Source organism: Xiphophorus couchianus, chromosome 22, assembly GCF_001444195.1.
Source record: "Xiphophorus couchianus chromosome 22, X_couchianus-1.0, whole genome shotgun sequence".
Taxonomy (NCBI): domain Eukaryota; kingdom Metazoa; phylum Chordata; class Actinopteri; order Cyprinodontiformes; family Poeciliidae; genus Xiphophorus; species Xiphophorus couchianus.
The window spans coordinates 5,287,903-5,309,820 of NC_040249.1; the positions used below are offsets into that span (position 1 = coordinate 5,287,903).

The window sequence follows — 21,918 nt, forward strand, 5'->3', positions numbered from 1 at the left end:
ATGTACATGCCAACAAGCACACACACATACATGCACGCCCACACACATGCATTCCTTCAACACACACACACACACGCCCACACAAACAGGGTAATTCAGAGCGCTGCCATTTATGTGAAGAGAGCTCTGTTTTTTTCAGACTCTGAGTGGAAGTGAATTTGCTTTTTCTGTCGAGTGCAAGTCAGGTTGGATTAAACAACACTTGGCCAGTAGTGATGGGTTATCGCTGTGCATCTGCGTGTGCATTTGTGTGCGTCGGGACGGTGATGATGCCCGCAGGCGCCCGGATTGGATGCAGGCAGATCTACAGACAGTCCTCCGCCCCTGTCAGGACCCATCTCTCTCTCTCTCTTTGCCTCCTCTCTCAAGGTGTCCTTTCACTGTTTTCTTGCTCGTCATCTTTCATGTTGTTTTCATCTGCTCACTCCGCCCAGCTGCTCCCATTCACTCGGCAGGGCTGCTCCTGTGCATCGTCTACACTTTGTTTAATCAGTCAGCATAAGATGAAAATTTGGCTTCTAGTCTAAGAATCTAACCTTTGACCAACAAATCCCACTTCTTTCTCTGGTGTACAACTGTCAGCCTTGAAACCTCTTACTTACTAGTCAGTAAGTAAGAGGTTTCAACAATTTGACATTATTTTTTCTGTTTCCTCTTTTTCTCTCTTAACATACTAAGTCTTCTAAGCTTAGACAGGCTTTTATTTAGTTGAGGCATGAAAACAAAGATTCTATTGTGTCTAAAGATAACTTTTTTAACACTAGGTATTGCATTATGAACCGAATCTGACCACTGCATTGTAATTTGGGTGAATCTGAATCTGCCAAATCAAAACAATTCCATGCAAATATAATCAAGTATAATAACCTGGTGGGAAAGAAATGGGGCTAGGCGCCCAACTAGCTCATCAAACTTGTTTGTGTCTATTAGGAATGTGGAAAATGAAGGAAATTGTCACGAGAAATGTAGGCAATCGGTATGCTTGGCTATGAAATTGCAATCATCCACAGACAGTGTCCTTAGAGTCGGCGCACACGAATGAGTGAGGTCATGCACAAAACATTTCAGTCTTGTCCTTAAGAGAAAGTAACAGAGTTGCAGTTGTCCAATCATTGTCAAGCTAATTGTATGTATTTGGTTCATTGTAAGATAACATCTCTTCTTCTCTTTCCCCCACTTCAGCTCATTTGTTGTTCAGCGAAATCCATCCAACAAGCTGCTGAGCTGGACACTCTTAGTGTAACATGTATCTGTGAGCGATCAACTGGACAGAGTAACGGGAGCTGCAAAAATGATAAAAGAAAACAACCAAGGACTTACCGGTAGATAATAGTACGACTAATTTTGTCTGAATTGCAGTTCAGCTAATAGTCAAGGAAAATGATCATGACACAGCACCTGATCCTGCACAGCATGGTGATTTTATGTAAAGCCATACATGCTTAAAACAGTCACAACTCTTGCATTCTAGCAAATATGTGCATCAAATATAAAACGACACCATAACTCCTCTCCAAGACTCTGAAGGAGCCTAATCTGAGTCCTGTCTGTCACTGCTTGTGGGTTACACTTGCTAAAAATAAAGGAAATGTATTTTCCAGGTATTTTTCAAGCTATTTTCTTGGGTGAAATCATTTATTTTGTGATCCCCCCCTTCCAAATTCAATATGAAGCAATTATAAATAAGTTTCTTCAGTCCTATTTAACTATATGAACCTGCTTTAGCTCAACTACTTCTTGATGTGGATCAAAATTAAACAGATGAAATAATACAAATGTGCATTAATGCTTTCATTGTATGTATTTGTGAGGTTTGACCCTGCAAATACTAAGATTCAATGGCGCATCAGAGTACTAGTTGTGTTTATGTGTTTCATTGGTGTAATGTGTGTATATGTGTGTGTTTGTCTCTGTCCCATTGAGTCTAATGGTCCCTGGAGGCAGGCCAGCGTCCATCAGCAGACAGCAGGCATTAGTGCTCTGCCCGAGTATCGATGGACCACCGGTGCTTGACAGCAGGCCCCTCCCTGCAGTCTCAGGACAAGATGGGTATATGGATGGCTGTGCGTGTGCGCGCGTGCTTGTGTAATAGACACAAAACGTTTTGATCCAGCTATATATATACGCACGGAGAGCGAGAGGGAAAGAGATGTCTATGTGTGTTTTAGAGACTGATATGTTTGCGTATGAACCCTGACCTCAGGCTATGTGTCACAGCTCTCTCTGCGTGTCTATATGTGTGTGTGCCAGAATGAGGGGTCGCCCGGCTGTCATCGATCTCACACACACCAGGCCAGCACTTAACACTTGGACTGTAGCGACTAATACACTCACACCATCTATTACGTCCCCACTGGAGGCACAGCGTGTGTGCGTGTGTGTATGTGCGCCCATGGCCTACTGCCAAACGCATGCTGCTGTTGTTCAATGGCAGCACAATAAATTACACATATAACAGTGTAATGATATATCTCTATTAGACATTCCCCTCTTCCATGTCCTCTCTGTTTTTCTCCATCCCAAAAAATATTCTTTGCTGTGCTTGTATGACACCCAAATTCATCAAAATGACTGGATTCTTGAGGTTTAATTTGACACATACTTACAATAAATAAAGAAAGCCCTAGCTCTGGTGAAGACGTGTTTTTATTTGCTTGACTCCTTATGAATTGGCCTGCATTCTTGTCACACAAAGGTGTATATCTAACTGTCTGACCTTAGTACAGACATGCATTCTCCAAAGTGCTCTATAAGAGTTTCTTTCAATACCTATAGAGCATTTTAAAAATTCACCAATGATTACCACTTGAGTGCTTTAACAAAGAACAAAAGAGGAGCACTTGTAGCCATGACGAGTTCTTTCAATTGTCAAGCAATTGTGTGCTATGATAAATACGATGGAGAACGATAGAAAACCGACAATGAGGAGAAATGATGCAAAGGACACAAATTAAAACATCTAGACGCTAAATAAATAAAACAACATACAACAGCTAGACTTCAGAGAGATGTGATTAAGCAATGCTTTTACACTGACATGGTGTTTGATGTACGCTTAAAGTAATTAACAAGTGTGTTTTGTTGTCCAGCTTCAGACAAAAACAACACTGATAACACATTTTCTTGCACAAACCTTATTGTCCATAAAAGAACAGCACAGCTGATTTGGATATAATAAACATACAGTGATTAGCAGCATGTCAACACTGATGAAAGAGAAATTGTTTGCAGAGTTTCCTTTGCATCTGCTAGGGTGCAAGTACAGACTTATTTATTCTGGTACACCCCATAGCTGCTTGAATCAGAGGAAGCGTGAATCTTTGGACGTCAAGTCATCACTTTGAGCTGACTCCCTTGTGCTTATAGAGTTGTTATGCTTCAACTCAGTTTTAACTCAACGTTTGTTTAATATCTAACCTGTGGAGAAATTTCTGTCATACATGCAGATTCTGAGACATCTTTCTGTTGTGCAATGCACAGCTTAGATTGGCAATCACAAGGTATTCCTAGGCCAAAATGGCTACATATTCCTCAAGGAAGGACTATCTCTTTTATAAGCTTCTTTATCTTCACAACTAAAAGGTGCGTTGGTTGCCAATGCTACAGGTACAGATGATCTTCAGAGCATAGCTCCTGAATCTGTGACAAAGGTTTTGAACAAGGCCCATTCAGATACCATGTCTACAACCACCCTCGAAAACTGTGAGAAACTTTCTCAAAGGTGTTAGTTGAAGGGTCTCTTGCTAGATTTTTCTTATTTACCCTCATGACTCATTTGAGTTTGCTAGATCATTCTGGCAGCCTGCCTGGATCCAACTCACTAGCAGGTGGTGATCAGTTGACGCCTTTGACTCTTTTTTTGACCCAACTGTCCAAAACTGCATGGCAAGGTGTTTGTAATTCACAGAAATTAAATAACAAACCACTGCTCACATTTAGATCAGGAGGGCTGTTTTTCCTCCCATCACACCTCTTGAGGGAACTCAGCCATTGCCCACATTGCACTGCAGTATACCAGAATCTCAGCAGAACCCCAAAGGCCAGCCCTTTAAAGCATCATCCAAAGATTCAAAGAAGACCACACAAACAGGCAAAAATTCCTCTTTTATGAATCAAAACCACAAAAAAACAACCCTCCCACTCCCAATCCTCCCAATCAATGAGAACATCGACACTGACGCTGAGAAAGGGGCTTGTGAGTGGGGCTGCTCGATACATTGAAAACATAATTTTAAAATATTTTTCTTAAAGATGACAAAGACAATTTTGATTGCACTAAAGCCACATTCCTTACTTTTCTCTTACCTTTCAAATAATCACAATGTCCTCAGCATTTTCGCTGAGCATTGGGAACTTCAGGACAGTAAGAAGCCATATAGGTGATCAAGTATATTATTGGCAAATAATGGATAATATTACACCTCGTCCATTACTGAATCTAAGCAGTTTATTGTTCTTCTCACCTGAATTTGAGGTTCATGTCTTGGTTGTAGTGAGTAGTTATTTAAACTACTGATTGAATAATTCACTACTTTTGTTAACAGGCAATTACGCAAATGTACTTAATAAGGGATCCAGTGACAAAATTTGCTTTGTTTCCTTGCTTATTTGTGATTGTGGAAAATGTTCTTCAGTATCAACAGTCTAAGGCTCAAAGGTTTAATGGTCAATTTTTACAGGATTACATGGGTTAAAACACCATTCAGCTAAACTCTAGAACAGTAGCTAGCAGTAAATATAAAAAAGGCTTTAAATATAAATGGCCATTATTTGCTAGGCTAGCAAGCCTCTCATCACACTTACCCAGAGGCTACAGTCCAAATGAAATGATCATTTTAGCTATGTGTGTGAGTGTGTGTGTCTTTTTCGCATCCACTTTCACTTTTTTTATGTTTATCTTCATGACCTTGTCCTTTTTCCCCCCATGGAGGCAAAGGACAAGGGTAGTAAAGGGAGAAGATAAGGGTTGATGGCCATGGCTGCTGGGGTTTTTCTGTGTGCTGGAGAGGGGCGCTGAAGAATACCAGGAAAAAAAAGAGAGCAAGAGAGACATACAGGGAGAGACAGGAACCTTTGGGCCATTGACCAAGTAGTCTCTTAAGTGATCTGATTGTTGTGCCTGAAAACATCAGTGACCAAATGCAGAATGGTTTCTAATAATACATCCATTTAGCCTGACCCTACAAACACATGGGCAACTTGTAACGCACACACGGAACGGAAGCAACGACAGGGCAAATGCGTATGTTTGCAACAAAACAAAGGTTGCTTTCCTGTCTCATATTGCCAAATGATGAAAAAATAAATGGAACAGAAGGAAAATAAAAGCATAAAGAGAGATTGAGGAAGTTCTGGGTCTGCTCGTGTAATTTAGCAAAAAAAAGTAAAGTCAAAAGTAAATGACACTTATTTTCAATTGATCAGCTAAGCGCTCTGCTGTACACAGTATGGAAGTGTGTTGGCAGGATCAGAATGGGCTTTGAATGGCAATTATTGATCATCTTTAGGCCTATGGCCCACTTAGGACCCGCCATGGCTTTTCCCTCACATAGAGGATCCCGCACAGACACACAGAGTCACAGATGGTAAAATATAACAAAAACAGAATGACTCAAAGTTTTTAAAAAAAGTGGTCAAGAAACAAAGACTGATTTTAAAAACATGGGATAAAGTCAGAAAAAAAACCCAGTTACTTAAAAGCTGACTATTATTTCACCCTATATGCTAATTGCACTTTATGTTACAGAAATTGACAACTACTAAAATGTATTTACTTTCAAACAAATTTTTGTTCTAACATTCAGGTCCCATTATGACTAAATTTTAATTAAATCACTATTTTAGGAGAAGTCTTTGGATAGCTTCGTTTTATAGCTTCAGTCAGATGTTTAAATACACATTTTATATTTTTCTTTTCTTTTATGGAAAACTTTACACCTACAAACGAGTTTTAAAAATTTAAACAAGTTTTAATTTAATGCATCACTGCCAAACTATACATTGGCAAAACTTATAGATAACCCATACTGACATTTGATCAGCTGTCATTTAGCAAACTTTACGTACTTTTTGTAATGAGAATCAGGATTGGTCATTATTTTTTCTGAATAACATTAACATTACTGATTTTCTAGTACAAACCTGGCTTTTAAACATTAACACTTAAAGTATGGATGAGTTTGCAGCAACTTCAGGCCTTTCGTTAAGTGGAAAAGTGGAAATGTCTTGAGAACCGAGTTGGCATCAGACAAGAAAAAATCTTCAGCTACAAGGCGGATACCTCAGGGGCCAGCCGAGTCAGAGTCAAATGCCTTCTCGAACAAAAAGAAATGATGGTCAGGCTAGACCGTAATTTAGTCATGATGACAAAGTATGCCTGCATGAGTCACATTAAAGTATTGAAACTTAGGAACATTGTACCTACTACCAAGCACAGTGCTGGTAGCATCATGCTGAATGTTATTGGTGCTGCTGCAAAATGGATATAATAATGAAAATGGAGGACGCAGAAATGTTCAAGTTATTCTTAAATTTACAGCTAGATGGCTGAAGCTTGAACACCACTGGGATAGATGATGAATGTCAACATTAAGCTTCTGGACTGGCTACATAATCAACTATATTGAAAATGAATTAAATATATCTCAAATGCAGATAATATGCAGGAACCAGGACACTTCCACGTGTGTTAATTAGACTTTTATGTTGTTCTGAGCCATCTTGTTTGGATCGGATCTCTAAAGCTGACCTCTGCCCCTTAAAAAAAAGCAGATATATTGTCATCTCTATTCTGACAAGTGCTGGTACAATATCCATAGCATTTCTCTGGGTTCAGTGTCCCACTTTGAAAAGGAAGAGCAGGACACGGCTATGATAACTCGGATGCTTGGAAATTGATGGGACCACGCACACAAAGACACGTAGCGCCAGCAGTGTTATAGAAAGACTTAGAGCACCCCCAGCTGGGGGACAGCGCCGGCAGAAGGAGACAGAACATACAGAAGCATCGCTACAAACAGAAGTTGGAGATTGAGTACATACAGTAATTTGTACTCATTACAAAGTGTACTATTTATTCATCCGCTCCCGCTCCCAGATTAGGCACTTCATACCTCTTATGTGTTTGTTATGTAGCTTATAGTGTTTGTCTAGTGCAGCTATAGCTGAGCAAATGTTTTCCCACACAGAGTCCAAACAAAGGCCAGGTGACATGCACACATCTAAACAAGCGCAAACACACACCACGAAAGAGGTGCAATTAGAGCATCCTACTCCAATTAACCAGCTCTTTAAACAAATCCACATTAGGGCCTCCATTGTGGCTGCGCTCGAAAAACAGCCACTTGGGAAAGCGGCATAAAAGCTTCAACTGTATTCCTCCTCGAGGACACGTGTGTTCGTGTGTTGATTGGTGGCGGTCACACACTGGTACAGGATCTGGGCTGTTGTGATTGTGATGAAAGATTGTGCAATCACTGGTGGGTGGAGAGAGCAAGAGGTAAGCCGAGAGGGAGGGAAGAAGAACAGCGCGGCTAGCAGAGAGCAACGAGGGAGGATGTTACCAGCTGTACAAGTAAATTAAAACCTGTCAGCTGATACTCCGCTGTGCTGGACTAAGCACATCTTTTACACAATTACACCGATGGTCAGGTGTGTTTACGATTGCAGCCTAAGAGATGCATTTTGTTTGCTTTTTCTGAAACTTGTTCCAGCATTGCTTTGGTGATTCAGAAGGAATCAACTTATCACAACTGATTAAATTATCACAAAAACATTGAACTTGTTCAAGTTTTTTTTATATCACAACTACAAACTTGACTTTATTTACCTGGAATTTATGTAAAGTGTTGTAAAGCGGTGAAATGAAAGCATATGGTTCAAATCGTTCTTTAAATTCTACAAATGAAACTCATCACGGTCAAGCTCATTCAGATTGGATGGAAAGTGTCTGTGAACATTAACATTTTTAAGCTATCTATTCTCTAGGACATGGGGGCCAAATAATGTCAAGTTGAAAATGTTTTTAATCGAAATAGCAAAAACTAATTAGCTTTCATTCTTACTTGCTCAAATATTTACATGAAACAAGAAAATTGGTGTAATTAATGTGAAAAGGGGATCTGTAAATGACTGCAAATCTGAGACACAAAATTTGTTGGGTTGATTATCCTTGCCTACTCATGTTACCAGATTAAAGTCAAAATGTTCTGACTTTATTCACATCACACTTCTATTTTATTCTGAAATTTTATTTATTTTACTTTCTTAGCGTGGCTCTAATAATCTGCCGTAGTAGGTCTTTATACAATCAACTTAAATTAAGAGCAAAACATATGGCTGAGAAAAGATTAATACATGTTTCAATGAAGTAGATCTTATAATGGCTTCTTTTTGGGGGGCGAAACTTCACATAAGTGAAAATTGCACCCTAACATTGTTTTTCGAACTATCTACATTAGCTGCCTAACCAAATGAATGCCTCTGTTGAATTTTTGAATAGGACAACAAAAGATCCATGCACTGCACTTTGGACAACCTACCTATAAACTATAGTGTTGTTGTCCAGCTGAAAGGTGAACTTGGAACTTGTTCTCAAGTTTTGTGCAAGTTCTCCACAATTACCCTTGACAATTACGCACCACTTTGTGAGAATCTCACATGCAATCCAAATAAAACATTTTACACTGAAGTTTGTGAAATACTTAAAAATTTAGTAAAACTTTCCAAAGCACGGCATGTAATTTACAACAGTAAATGAGAGCAGAACAGGTCATTACACTGATTTATCACTTTTTACAGTACAATAATTATCTGAGAAAAAAGGCAATGACTTATTTGTATGACCGCTATGGCATTAGAACATATAAAAATTAAAGTTATTAGCAAAACGCTGGCAGCCTTCTTTACCAGTTATCTTTTAAACTCTTCAGTGGTAATAGGTGTTGTCACTTATTATTCCTTATATTCCCTAACAATAAAATTTTTCACAAAAAGTAGAATGACTCTTATATTCCTCTCTGTGTTCATTATACATGTGAGCAACAGAGAAAGAGAGTCTATTTCAGCTTCAGTGGACAGGCACAAAGGCATGTGGCGCCATGGCCTGCTGTGGACAGATAGAGACACAGTAAGAAAGAAATGTGTGTGCCAATGGCTGCGTGTGCTGATACAAAGCAAAAAAGAACCAAAAGTCAGAAGAGTTGCTTTGAAAATCTGAAATAAGATGGAAACTGAAAACAGATCATCAGTTTACTTCAGTATGCACTTTTTAGAGATGAGATATACAAACACCCAGGTTGAATGTTTCAGGTTTTGGGTGCATTCATGCCTCTTTCCCATAATAATAAATAGTCTAGTGTTATAAGGCAGCTTGCTCAAACAACTTCAGTCTCTTCAGCTTGGAGCCCCAGAGAGACACTACAGCAGTTAGCAGTTAGGCCAGTTTCTCAGGGGGGCACTTGAAAATTAGTTAACTTTCTCCTCTGAGGCCTGCACTTGCTAACATTAGCATGCAGCACACCAATTACAGCCGACACCTAACATTAGCACAGCCTGCTGACAGTTAAAGGCCCCTGTGGGGCTATTTAGAGCCCCCAGTCAGAGAGAAACTGACAGAGTGAAGAAGTAGTGTTCAACAGTTTGTGCATTAACGCCGTACAGCGAGTCACTAAGCAAGTTAATGGCGCTTTAGCTAAATAGCAAACACATTAGTCTTTCCAGAAAAGACGTGTTGACAGGCTGAAGGCTAACAAGCAGCTGCTCCACTTCACTAGAAGGCGTTTTGACAAAAATCTGCTAAAGAACTAATGATTCACAAGCACTTCAATGTTTTTCTGAGATTTTCCATTGCCTGCACATAGTTACTACAATGTATAAATATGTGTTAAATTTTTACTGCACAGAGCCCGGCAAAAAGTACAAGCGTGAATATATTGTTGGGCCCTTAATGTGATTGATCAACACAAAGGAGTGCATAACTGGGAACGAAAATGATATATAGTTTAGATTTTTTTATAGCAAAAATAAGAAATATGTGGTGTAAATCACAGGTCATTTTTACTATGTCTCACACAAAGATGGAAAATCAAGAGACTGAAATATTAGCCATTCTTCTTAGCAAAATCGCTTAAGCTCAGACTAAATGAAGAATTTTTGTGAGCAGCAGCTTTCAAGCCTTGCCACAAATTATAGATTTGAGTTAGATTTTAACTTTAACTAGGCCATTCCAGTACACAAATATGCTTTCATTGTAACACAATCTAAAAAAGTAACACTGAAATTTGCTATTGACTAAATGTGAGAAAAATCTAAATGCATGTCTTGCTCTTGCCATCAAAAAAATCTCTTCTTATTGAAGATATGGACACAAAAGCGGAAGTTGCCAAATCAGACGGGTATCTAAGAAGCTGTGTGAATGTTCAAAGACTCTTTCTTTTAGATTCCTGAAAAAAATAAGTGTTAAATAAAATTAACTTAAAAAAGAAATATTTCAAAAAGTTGTGTTTTTTTGTTGTTGTTGGGGTTTTTTTGTAGTTGTTTGTTTGTTTAGTTTTTGAAGTGAGAATTTTTATCTCCAGAAAATGCAGTGATGCGAAGATAAGGTAGGAGTTATGTGTTTGGAAAGAAACCAAACCCTGTTCCCATGTGGCCATGTAACCATTTAACATAGTGCTGCTTCTTCCAACCAACACACTAATCACATTAATCATCTATTTGTGTTTAAACATCATTAGGGACCTTCACAAATAGATTTGCACATGCAGAAACAAGCACACTTGTGGCTTGAGGTGCACTTGATGGGTACGAGTGGGAGGAGAGCCAAATTAGCCACCATACGCTAATCACCCTCTAATGGCAGCACACTCCACATATTCAAGTTTGTGTATAGATTTATTATATACACAAGCAGAAATCTAACTTCACATTCCTATTATGCAAACTGGTCCAACGAAATATAAAAACATCTAATAATAAGTGAAGACTCATCTAGTCTGAGGACGTTCTGCAGTGTCCTGAGTGTATGAATCAATACGATTTATGAAGCAGGATTTTGAGCATATATGCAGCACAGAGCAACTGTACACTAATCTCTTGCATTATAGAGCAGTAATACTGAAAGTGGTAATCATTATGACTGCAGGAGATTACTCAGAGAGGCTGAAAGATTTTACACTAGGAGCAGGTTAAAAATCAGCAATCAAGACTAAACATTGTAACTGCCAATATTAACAAGAGAGAAAATACATTGTTTAGTTTTGACATCTAATATTAGGTTTTTCCAAGAAAACGCGTCAGACACATCAAAATCGCTCCAGTCGTTTTTTTTCTGTCAGTCCATTTGTCAGACGCGTCAAAAGCTTCAAACACGACGCAACGGGCCCTCGATGCGCCTTCACATAGATTTTGAATGTAATCCAGATGGGCATCTTAGAGAGATAGGGTGAGGAGCTCAAAATGACTCCTTGTAAACATTTTGAATTTGTTTGCTTAAAGTAAAAAATGCAGAAACATGAAATCATGGAACCAAAAGGAGAATTAAGAAATTATAAGAACTACAAATTTAGGACCTCATTAAATATAAATACAGACCCAGAAGGGAAAACTCTGGACATAATTAAGATTTTTCAAGTCTTAATGTATCAATTGATGTGTAAATAAATTAGTTTCATAATTCAACCCTAACAGAAGAAACAGAATGACATTCACAGGCTACTTTCTAGATTGCTCCAAAGTTCAGTGGTGTAGGCTGCATAAACTGTTTCTTTGTGCTTGTGTTGCATGGCTGGTCTGTCCCGCCTCGTTGAGATTAGGCACCATCTGAGACATTGCTAGGAGGGGTATATAAGAATTGGGCGTCTTAAATGGAGAAAAATCCAATAATTATATCCGTCCAGAGGGAGGTGGTGCTTTTAGAGTAGGGGTTGACCTGTTATTACTCTCTTGTTTTCTTTCACTTCTCCCAGAAAAAAATCTGAGGTGAAGGGGGTAACCTAAGAAAAGGGAAGAATGTAGTGCATTGAGATAAGAGTTATAGCTGAGCTTGCTGCTAAAGTATGCCCTTGTAATTAGCTGAGTATTAGCTGCGGTGACAATGCAAAAGCACTGGGAAGGGAAACACCCTTTAACGCTCCACTCATTTCCTGAACTTAATCCTCACCGCTTACTGGTAATAGTGCACAACAGCGCACCCGCCTGAACACACACACACACACACAACCCTTAGTCTGGCTCAAATTTAGATAATCAACTGGCCACTATTAAAGGAAAAGGACTCCTTAAGCAAAAGCTACACCCAGCAGCCCACCTTCCAACCCTTTTGTGCCCAGAGTCATAATAACAGTTAACCGCAGGGAACATCAGCGTACATGTGGCCGCGCGTGCATTTACATCTAGGTCTGCGTCTGCAGATTATCATCAAGTTGTGCTCTGATGCAGGCTGAGTGTGGCAACTGTTTACTTCTCGGGTGTCAAGAAGCTTCTAACAGCCAGCAGTACTTGAGGCAAGTCTTACTTTCTCATGGATAGAGAAGACAAAGCTAGAGAAGCAAAAATCAATTACTTTCAATTAAGTCAACCAGCGACTACTTCAATGTGCCCTGGAGCCATTCAAGTCTTGCCTGCAATATTGTCAACCCCCACTACAACACCACAAAGTGACACACACACACACACACACACACACACACACACACGTTACAGTTAAAAAGCCACATCCACTTACTGCTTGACAGTCTTTTATGTTTAGTGGCAAAATTATAGACCTAGAAACAATTACTGTGGCAATGGCTAAAAATGTTCTTGAGTATTAGTTGGAGAATTTTTAATCTGTCATTTCTACCAAACTGTACAACAGAACATACAAAGGCAAATATTAAGATTGGCATTTATCTCTGCTTTGTTAAAGCTACTTGGTTTATCCAAGATGTTGTGCAGACAATTTCTTATTGTTTTTTTTTATTATTTAACAAGACAAGAAAATGTTTCCCATGTCAAATTACCCAAACATTTTGAAATTGAACATTTCCTGATCACTTTATATCCATCTGCAGATCTGTAGTTTAACAAAATTTTAAACACACCAAGAAAGCTGAACAGTAAATGAAGACGATGACTGTCTCCCTATATTACAAGGGGAAACCTTTTTTAACTGTTTCTTAGTATATTTTGAATATTTTAGAACTTCCAATAGATCAACCTTTTGTTGCCTTTTAGTGGGAAATATGATTACTGGTTTATTCATTACATTATTTATTCCATACATTAAAATTGTAATGAATAAACAAAAATTTTGCTGAAATTTTGGATGAATTTTGGATTTTGGATATCTGGTTAAAAAAAGACTAACAAATATTTTTTGCATTTTAAAGTTTGCTTCAAAGTCCTTCCGCTTGTTTTTAAGATTTTAAACAGTCTAAAAGTTTAAAACCACTACATATCCCCTCAATTACAACATTGTATGGTTAGCTGCCCTGCAATCAACCAGCGACCTGTCCAGGGATTAACTCGCCTCTCGCCTGTTGCAGATGATTAATGAATTAATTAATTGACAGACGGACGGCTGGATGGACGGATGTGTGTTTAGCTTTGTCGACTTATTTTATGTTTTTTCTTATCCTGTCGATCTCCGATGTTCAGCACATTGTTCCAGCCGTGACAGGTGATAAAGCGCTTTATAAAGAGGCTTGTTAATGTTTATGATGATGACGATAAAATACATAACACGCAACATTTCATGAACTCTGTAAGAAAATATTATCACATATCGCAGTTAGCTAAACTGCGATATTATCATTTGTGAAAAGACAGAAAGGGCGAGTTCAGTGTTTTGTTTTGTTGTAACCTGCTCAGACTGCTTTGGATCATCTGCAGTTCAACATTTTAAATACCTGTTAAACTTGAACTACATTTTTATAAACTGAACAGAAGATTTATTACCACATCTTTAGTTTATTTTATTGGTGAAACAAAATAGTTATATTGGCATGTAAACACTCCACAAACGCCAGAGCCTAATGTCTAGCTTTTGATTGGCACTAATTAAATAACTATGACTGCTGTTTGTTTGCTTTTTTAAGAATACTGGACTGCCTTTCATAAATCCAGTGGTAAAAATCTAAAACATGTAGACTACGTGAACCTTAATGACATATTTCTTTATGATATGTGACACTTTATTCTCTTTGAGGAAACAGTAAAAGGGCAATTCTACTACTATTTTTGGCAATACGACCAACCTACATGTGGTGCTGCATCAAAACCGCTTCCCCGAGAGAAGTCAGACTCAGACTAAATCAATTTACACCGATTAAAAATCCTTTAACTTGATATTTTATTAGAGAAATACTTGTTACAGATGTGTTTTTCTTATGAACACTGTTATCTTCTACTTGTGTATCTAATATATTTCATCATTTCCTGAGCTAAATGTATTGTTAGATCCCTTCTGTAATATTCTCACTTAGTTCCTTACTGAATACTAGATTGCTTGACGAGCCAAATATTGAAAAATTAAGTCTTTTGGTATTGAGGAGGAATAGTGTTAAGTTTTCTGAATGACTCACATTTGTATTGTTAGTAAAGTAAGGCAGACTGAGATGAAAATTATAGTTATATTTCATTGTGGTGTGACAAAACAAGCAGAGCTTTGAAAAATATACTGACTTGGTGAGAAAGAAACATTAAATAATCAGCTCTGATGGGGGGGAAAGAGAGAACCACAGGTTCTTGAATAGACAATTGGGAGTAGTTTCAAAAAGCATGTGTGATGTTGTCACATTGATTTCTCTCCACTAGTTTAAATCAAAATGGTAAGAGACACCTGAGCTCAGTCCAGAAGGCACCAATGGAGAGTGATTTCTATAGAAAGCATGTTATAAACAGCGCAGAGGGGGACCGCAAATCTTGTCATTGACACAACAGTCAGAGTGAGCTTGTGGCTGCATATGTGTGTGCGTGCCTGCCAGCTTCCAGTCTAGCGCTATTGTCTAACAAGGTCTAATTAGCACTATGGCAAAATGAATTAGCATAATTATGCAAACAGGGCTGCGCTAAAGGCCTGGCACAAGGGAAGGCCACGGGGGGCACCTATTACAACAGACACACACACACACACACATCCACACAGACTTTAAATGTGCATATAAACACACACACATATTCAGTAAAAAGACAACTATCGCATATAATAAACAGTCATAAACAGCTTTGAAAAAAAGAAAACTACACATGCACATCCCTGCCTAGAATTATAACAAAAATGAATACAGGGAATTGATTTAATATTGATGTTACTGTTTCCACTTCTTTATAAATACATCCACCTGACAGAAACAGTCCCCATACCTCCACAAACATGAGATACACACAGAAAATGATCAGCTCCCCACCACGCTGCCTCACAACACTCAAGCAGTCAGAGCTTATAGTATTTACCAGCGGGAGTGATAGGTGAAGTCGGTGGGAGATAATAGGGATGACTGAGAGGCTGAAAGGCTGGTAGCCATTCGCACGATGACAGCTGTAGTGAAGAAGGCTCTATTAGGCTTCATTAGGATGCTGGGCTCCTGATTGCACACACACATACACACACACAGCCAGGCTTTCATCACTTCACAGGACATTTGGGTGCGTTCACTTCCAGCAGATGTTTCTAATCGAGGCAGCCGCCAACCTTATATTACCCTGAACTTCAATCAAAAGTACTGATTTATATGCAATCCTTCATCCAACAAGAAAGAAAAATGTATGTCTTCTTACGGATTCATCATTGGGAACCATGTATGAAGTGGTCACTGGTTTGCAAAGCTAGCATTTTAACAGTATTAGCATTTTAAAATTTCTAACATTTCTGTATGTTAGAAATTACATAGAGCAATTTAATGACATTTCTGTATCTCATGAAATACAGAAATGAAATACATTTCATTGGAAATACATGTCTATATTTCCAATTAAATATGTATGTCCAGTAGTTGTCCCTATTGTTGTGCGCAACCTGGAAGAGTGAGGTCAACGTTAAAATGGAAAGTACTACCTACAGCGTCCAACAGATGTTGAGAGAACGTACAGAGAATGTCAGAAATACAATATAAAGATTTGATGAAAAATAATAACAGCCATCAGGGTTTAAAAGACAAAATAAGTGATTAAATATAATCACTGAAAAACCTATTTTGTTTTTTACAAGTAAATGTTTGATCAACGTTTGGTCAACATCCATTCTTGGACACTGAACATTTGACTTTGAGGCAATGTTCATCTGAACTTTCGCTTGCTAGCTGGGTCATGGGGGAAGCCGGAGCACCTGGTGAGAACCCACACATGCACAGGGGACAAATTGCAGACAAAGTCCTAATGCATCCCTTCTTTTAAAACATTCATCTATTTTTGAAAGAGGAATTTAGAATAATCAATTAAACTCATTTTTGTGACTCAATGTTGTGATTGTGTAACCAGCTACTTTTAAATATCTCTATCTAACAGTGCCGAGTCTGTATGTATGGGTCATAAAAGAGCATTCTGTATATGATGATGATACCACTGCTACTGTATGATTACCGTGATGAATCTGTACACATTAATCAGGACACAAAACTTTTATATCGCCACATCCCTAATGGGAACAAATGCTACCTTAAAGTGAAACACAAACCTGACAAATAACCTTACGGCCTATAAAACCCCCTAATCAAAAACCCCTAGCAACGTCAACAAGCTCTAAGCCCTCTCAATCACACATGCACACATTCTGCCATGTATTCTTAGTCACTCCACCCTCAAGGGGCCCTGTATTGTATCCTTAAATCCTGACCCTTGGCAGGGAACAAGCATCTCCCGAAAAAACCCAAATGGCGCTTGTACAAAGCAGACTAGCGATTACAAGACTCCACCATCAGCTAAAGAGACCGAGAGGGTCAGGAGTTCAGAGTTCAAATAGTTGAAACTGCTGATGTCTAGTCTGACAGAGGTTTAGTCATTTATTAGCAAGACATAATGAGCTACAAATGTAACTGCAGCCGAACAAACTGTGTGTAAGTTAGACAGAGGGTGGGGGTTCTATATGTACGTAAACACAGATGACCTGACTGTGACACACACCTATGTTACTCCTACAAATAGTCTAAGATTTAGAAGTATTAAATTATGACTTAGTTTGTTAGAAAAAACAATTACAGACAATATTTACAAGGTTTCATTTACTCAAACTATTTTCAGAAAGCGCATTACCTTTGTCAAACCAAAACAAAGTTGTTGTTTTCTTTTTTATTACAACTTCTGATGCTCACACAAGCTTGTCATTTGGATTTGCTCAGGAGTATAATGCCGACCTCGAGATCAATTCCCCATTTCCTAAAATCCTAATTGAGCTGCCTCGCCCACTCCTCCTCTGGTCTGGTGTTGAAACCATTGACTCCGGCTTATCCTTACTTTCAAGAAACAACATATTGTTCACGTACGTGCACACTTGTATAACAAACACAATAGCTGGAAAGAGGTTGTGGGGGCGGAGGGTGTCACGCTGAGAGGGGGGTAGCACTTTTAAGCTGAATCCACACATTTTGGATACGGTGGGTTAATCCGGCCAGGCTTTTTAGCCTGCTATTCAGGAGGACAAGGACCCCAAGGATTTGGGCTTGTCCACACCTCAGGGGTAGAGGGATTATCAAGACAGCAGGAAAGGTGTAGAGAGTATAAGGTCGGGTGACGTGAAGGTGGGCTTATTAGCATGGAAGTAGCAGATTATTGCAGGTGGTGTGCCTTCTTGTATATCCATGATAGGACAAATGTAAGTCAGTGTGTGCGCTTTTAAATTTTGAAGGGCTTCTCTCCAACCCCCACCCCAAAAAATATACCCCAGAGCTCCGACAGGGTCACCTCTGGGCCTTTCAGAGCCTCCTCTCAACCAACCCTAATTGATCTCACGCATTACTAGTCCCAAACATGAGATGGAGAACAGGAGGGAGATGGCTGCCCCATTGTTTGAGGAGCAAGGTCCCTCTGCTAAAGGCTTCACACTTCTTACACACGCCCACACACATAAACACACATAGACACAAGTTCCACCTATGGCATGCCCACCCACCTTCTCCCCCTATTCTCCTCTCCCTTCCTCTATGCTCTCATCTCCGGCTGTGCTAATCCATTGGCCAAGTCAGGAACTCTGTTACCCATCTGGCCAAGCATGACTCCAGCTGAGAGGGATGGAGAGAAAAATGAGGGTAGCGATGGGGAGGGATTGTAAATTGAGAAACAGGAATGTGAATGGGAGGGGGTGCAGTCATCAAGATGTTTTGTTTGAAACTGAGAAAGTCGTTTTTAGTAAGTATTACTTTGCATATATTAACAGCAGAAAGCAATATAAAGGACGATGAATGGGATAAAGGGCACTAAGGTGGCACACAATAAAAAAAAAAATTACCTTTTGCTTTTTACTCTTAAATACCAAGATTTTTTGAGAAAGAAAATGTGTCAATTACCCAAGAGTTCTGACAGCTAGAACAGGCTACATCCCTGGTAACGCTAAACTAAACAATACAGAAAATTAGTAATTGTTCAATAAGATAGATACAACCCACATGTTCACACATTTTTTATTTCTTTGTTTCACACTTTTGCATTTCCCAGAGACTAACACCAACAGAAAGCTTCATAATACCATCTTTAAAGGCTGTACCAACCACAGCTTTTAATGGAACAAGATTATAAAACACAGTGGATGTATAGTTTAGCAACTGAGATGCTAAGAAAATACAATAAAAATAGATCAAATAATAAAAAGATTGATCAGTAGAGTGATGACAAAAAAATTCAATGGCAATCTGATACGAACAAATGCACTGAAACCATTGGAAAGCTTTGTAAAGAGTTTTAAAATAAGTACATCTTAAAACAGATTACAAGTTAAGAAAGATCTCACCTATAATTTAAGATTAAGTTAGTGGTGGAAAAAAAAAATCCATGTTAAAAAAATTATTCTCTGAAATCAAACAGATTTTATTATCTTCCTACGACAATTTGCTGGTTTGAACACAGTGAATGAAGGATTTTTGTCCATTCCTGTTTGCATAATCTCTCTAGATTATCCTCAATTCAAGGTCCTTATGATGTTTTCTCTTCAGCTCACCCTGCCGGGTTCCAGTGACTTTAAAATATCAAATATCTATCAAATAAAGGCCACTAGAGCAAGAAAAAATAGAAGAGACAGCACTTCCTTTGAGGTAAGAGTTTGATGTTGTATTTAAAGTTTTTGAGGTTTGGTAAGAGTATCACATGTTTTTCCCTATTTAGTCTTAAGTTTCGTTTTTCATCTAAAGCATCTGGAATTGGGTGTACTTTCTTTTAAACAAGTTGACAATAACACATTTAGAATAAATAAGTATACTATGACCAGCACATGAGTCAGTCGGAATTATCAGCAGGCATTCGTTACTAGTATTAAAAGCAAAAAGCATAGAGGATAACATATTTTTGTGCATTTCTGCTCTGCACAAATGCGCAAAGTGGGATTTTTTTGTGCATTTTGTGCATAGAGAACAAATACAGTGGCTTAATAGGGTTGCAAAAGAAATCTACTTACAGACATTGCCAGTGTTGTCAAAACTATTGAGCACTTCATTAACTTTGAGAGGTCCCAGGTTATCCCTAGAAATCCAAACATAGATAAACATGAAATAGTCTGCACAGTACTCTATATTTTTTTCATACAAGTACATCTCTGTGAAAAAACAATTCCCTTACAAATATCTTGTTTTTAAGTTTTTGTCTCATGTATTTCAGATAATATTTGGGATATTTTATGATAAACCAAACAACTTTGGGTTACTATTGAAACAAGTACATAACTCACCTTAGTACTATCATATAAAGTTTGGTTGGCTACACCTAATAGCATATTCTAAATTATAGAAACAGCAAAGCAATGCTCTTAGTCTTAAACATAAGACCAACACACCAGGAAAGTGTTTGTTACTGATTATGGTAATGTTGATGTTTTTTGTGAAATCTTAAAATGGTGTGTTCACCTGAGGAAGGCACCGTATTCAGGATAGTAGACACTTCTGTACTCCACCCACTGGTCATCTGAGGTATCACAGTGTTCTTGTGCTGAGCGTTTTTTCCTTCTGAAAAGGTCAAAGGAGGCAAACCTACGAACAGACACCTGTTTGACCTCAGGACTGTCTGTCTGCTTCTGACACAACACCTGTAAGAGAAATACAGCTGATCAACTTCGGTTTGGACATGAAAACACATTTTTCTTTGTTTTTCTTTACTATAGCTTCTTAATTATTCTTGCCTCAACCTATTTATAGAATCTGCCATGTCTAAATGATCTTCTAATATTCCATGCACCCACTCTTTGGCTTTTGAATCAAATATAGCTTAACATCTTAACTATTTCCTTTTTCTACATTATTTACATTGAAACTAATTGTTTTACTAATGTCCTGTGTGTTTTTTAAACTACTATCACTGATTTTATTGTTGTTGCTCTGCTGCACTTCAGTGAAACTTATTAGCTGTAAAAAGCTATTAAGTTGATATTCACAAAGTTGACATTATCAACTTTGTGATAATGTCAACTTTGTCAATTGACATTATCACTGACAAATAACATTATCACTGATAACAAATAACTCAGTAAAAATGAGTCAGTTTAGACTCCTTTTTAGGTTACAACAGACAGGGTTCATGAATGTTTTCCATCTGCTTGAATAAAATCAGAGTTGTAGGTAATTTTTGTCTTATAAATTCAGCATTTTAAACAATAAGCATTAGTTTATCCATAATAACATTTATAATGTACCTTTGGGCAGATCTCACATATAAGTGGTTTAAATTTGAGTGTCATAAGTTGCCGATAAATGAGGCCAAATCAACTTCTTTAAATATTTTGAACGGGGAACCAAAGTTTGATTCGTTTAGTTTAAGTGACTGACCAGCTCTGCAACAGAATGGTTAAATAAAAGCGTACTGATGTGTTAGGAGAGGCTCAGTCAAAGTCCACATCTGAATTCCACTCAGAATCTGTTGCAGAAATTCAGAGCATGGGCTCAGTGAACTTAGCACTAATGAACAACACATGAAAAATCATGCCTAAAGATGTAATTTTATAGGTGGATAGGTATGTTTGACCAAAAGACATATTCATGGTGGCTCAATAAATCCTTGACATAGAGGAATTAATTGAAAAGGTATGCCACAATGTTTGAATTTTTTTTTTTAATTTTTGCATAATTTTCCTTCTACTCGAAATTATGCAAAACCCAAATTTAATACACTACAGTATGTTGTGACAACATATAAAAAAATATTTTACTGAATCTGACGTCAGTTGTAAGAGCACATAAAAGCGGAGTAGAGGAAGGTCGGCAATCTAATTTATGAGCTTTTATTTTTCGATACTCATCTATAGACAACCAATTCACTTCAGCACAAACGTATCCAAACCCATGCTTTCTGTAGGGATTGCAAAAGCACAGTATGTGCAGTTGAAAATGTGCTTTTGTTTCTATTTACATTCAAATTTGTTCTTGTACCTGTCTCAGCAGAGTCCATCTCGCTCGACCTGCAGTAGCACCACAGGTTGCTTCCCTGGAGTTGTGGGAATTTGGGCCGCGAGAGTCCTCGTCACTCTTATCCTTACAAGGAAAAGCCGACTGGGTCTTTTCTGTAGAGCCTGTGGAGCCTTTCTCCATCTTAACTGTTGAATGCCCACTCGGATATATATGTAAACAAGTTCCGGGCTATAGAGCTGTCACAGTTATCAACGTTAAAGCTGTCGGACGGTATTTAGAAAAGTATGGCTTATTTTAAAACTACAAAATCTACAAAAGCTCACACGTCTGGACTCATACCACCTGGAACATGCTGCTTCCGTACACATTTGTCATTTCAGGCAGACTAATCAATAGCTGAAAG

At 38.3% G+C, this 21,918-nt stretch overlaps 1 protein-coding gene across 1 annotated transcript in view; it reads right to left on the reverse strand.

Annotated features, from left to right (window-relative positions):
• The window catches only part of camkmt (calmodulin-lysine N-methyltransferase), a 110,284-nt gene extending 88,394 nt beyond the window's left edge, over positions 1 to 21,890 (reverse strand). Inside the window, exons 1-3 of the mRNA XM_028006154.1 lie at positions 21,537 to 21,890; positions 20,022 to 20,200; positions 19,577 to 19,641 (exon numbers count right to left, since the gene is read on the reverse strand). Of these exons, the coding sequence (XP_027861955.1) occupies positions 19,577 to 19,641; positions 20,022 to 20,200; positions 21,537 to 21,695 (403 nt within the window). The 5' untranslated portion in view covers positions 21,696 to 21,890. The remainder of the gene's footprint in view (positions 1 to 19,576; positions 19,642 to 20,021; positions 20,201 to 21,536) is intronic.
• Positions 21,891 to 21,918: the final 28 nt, after the last annotated feature.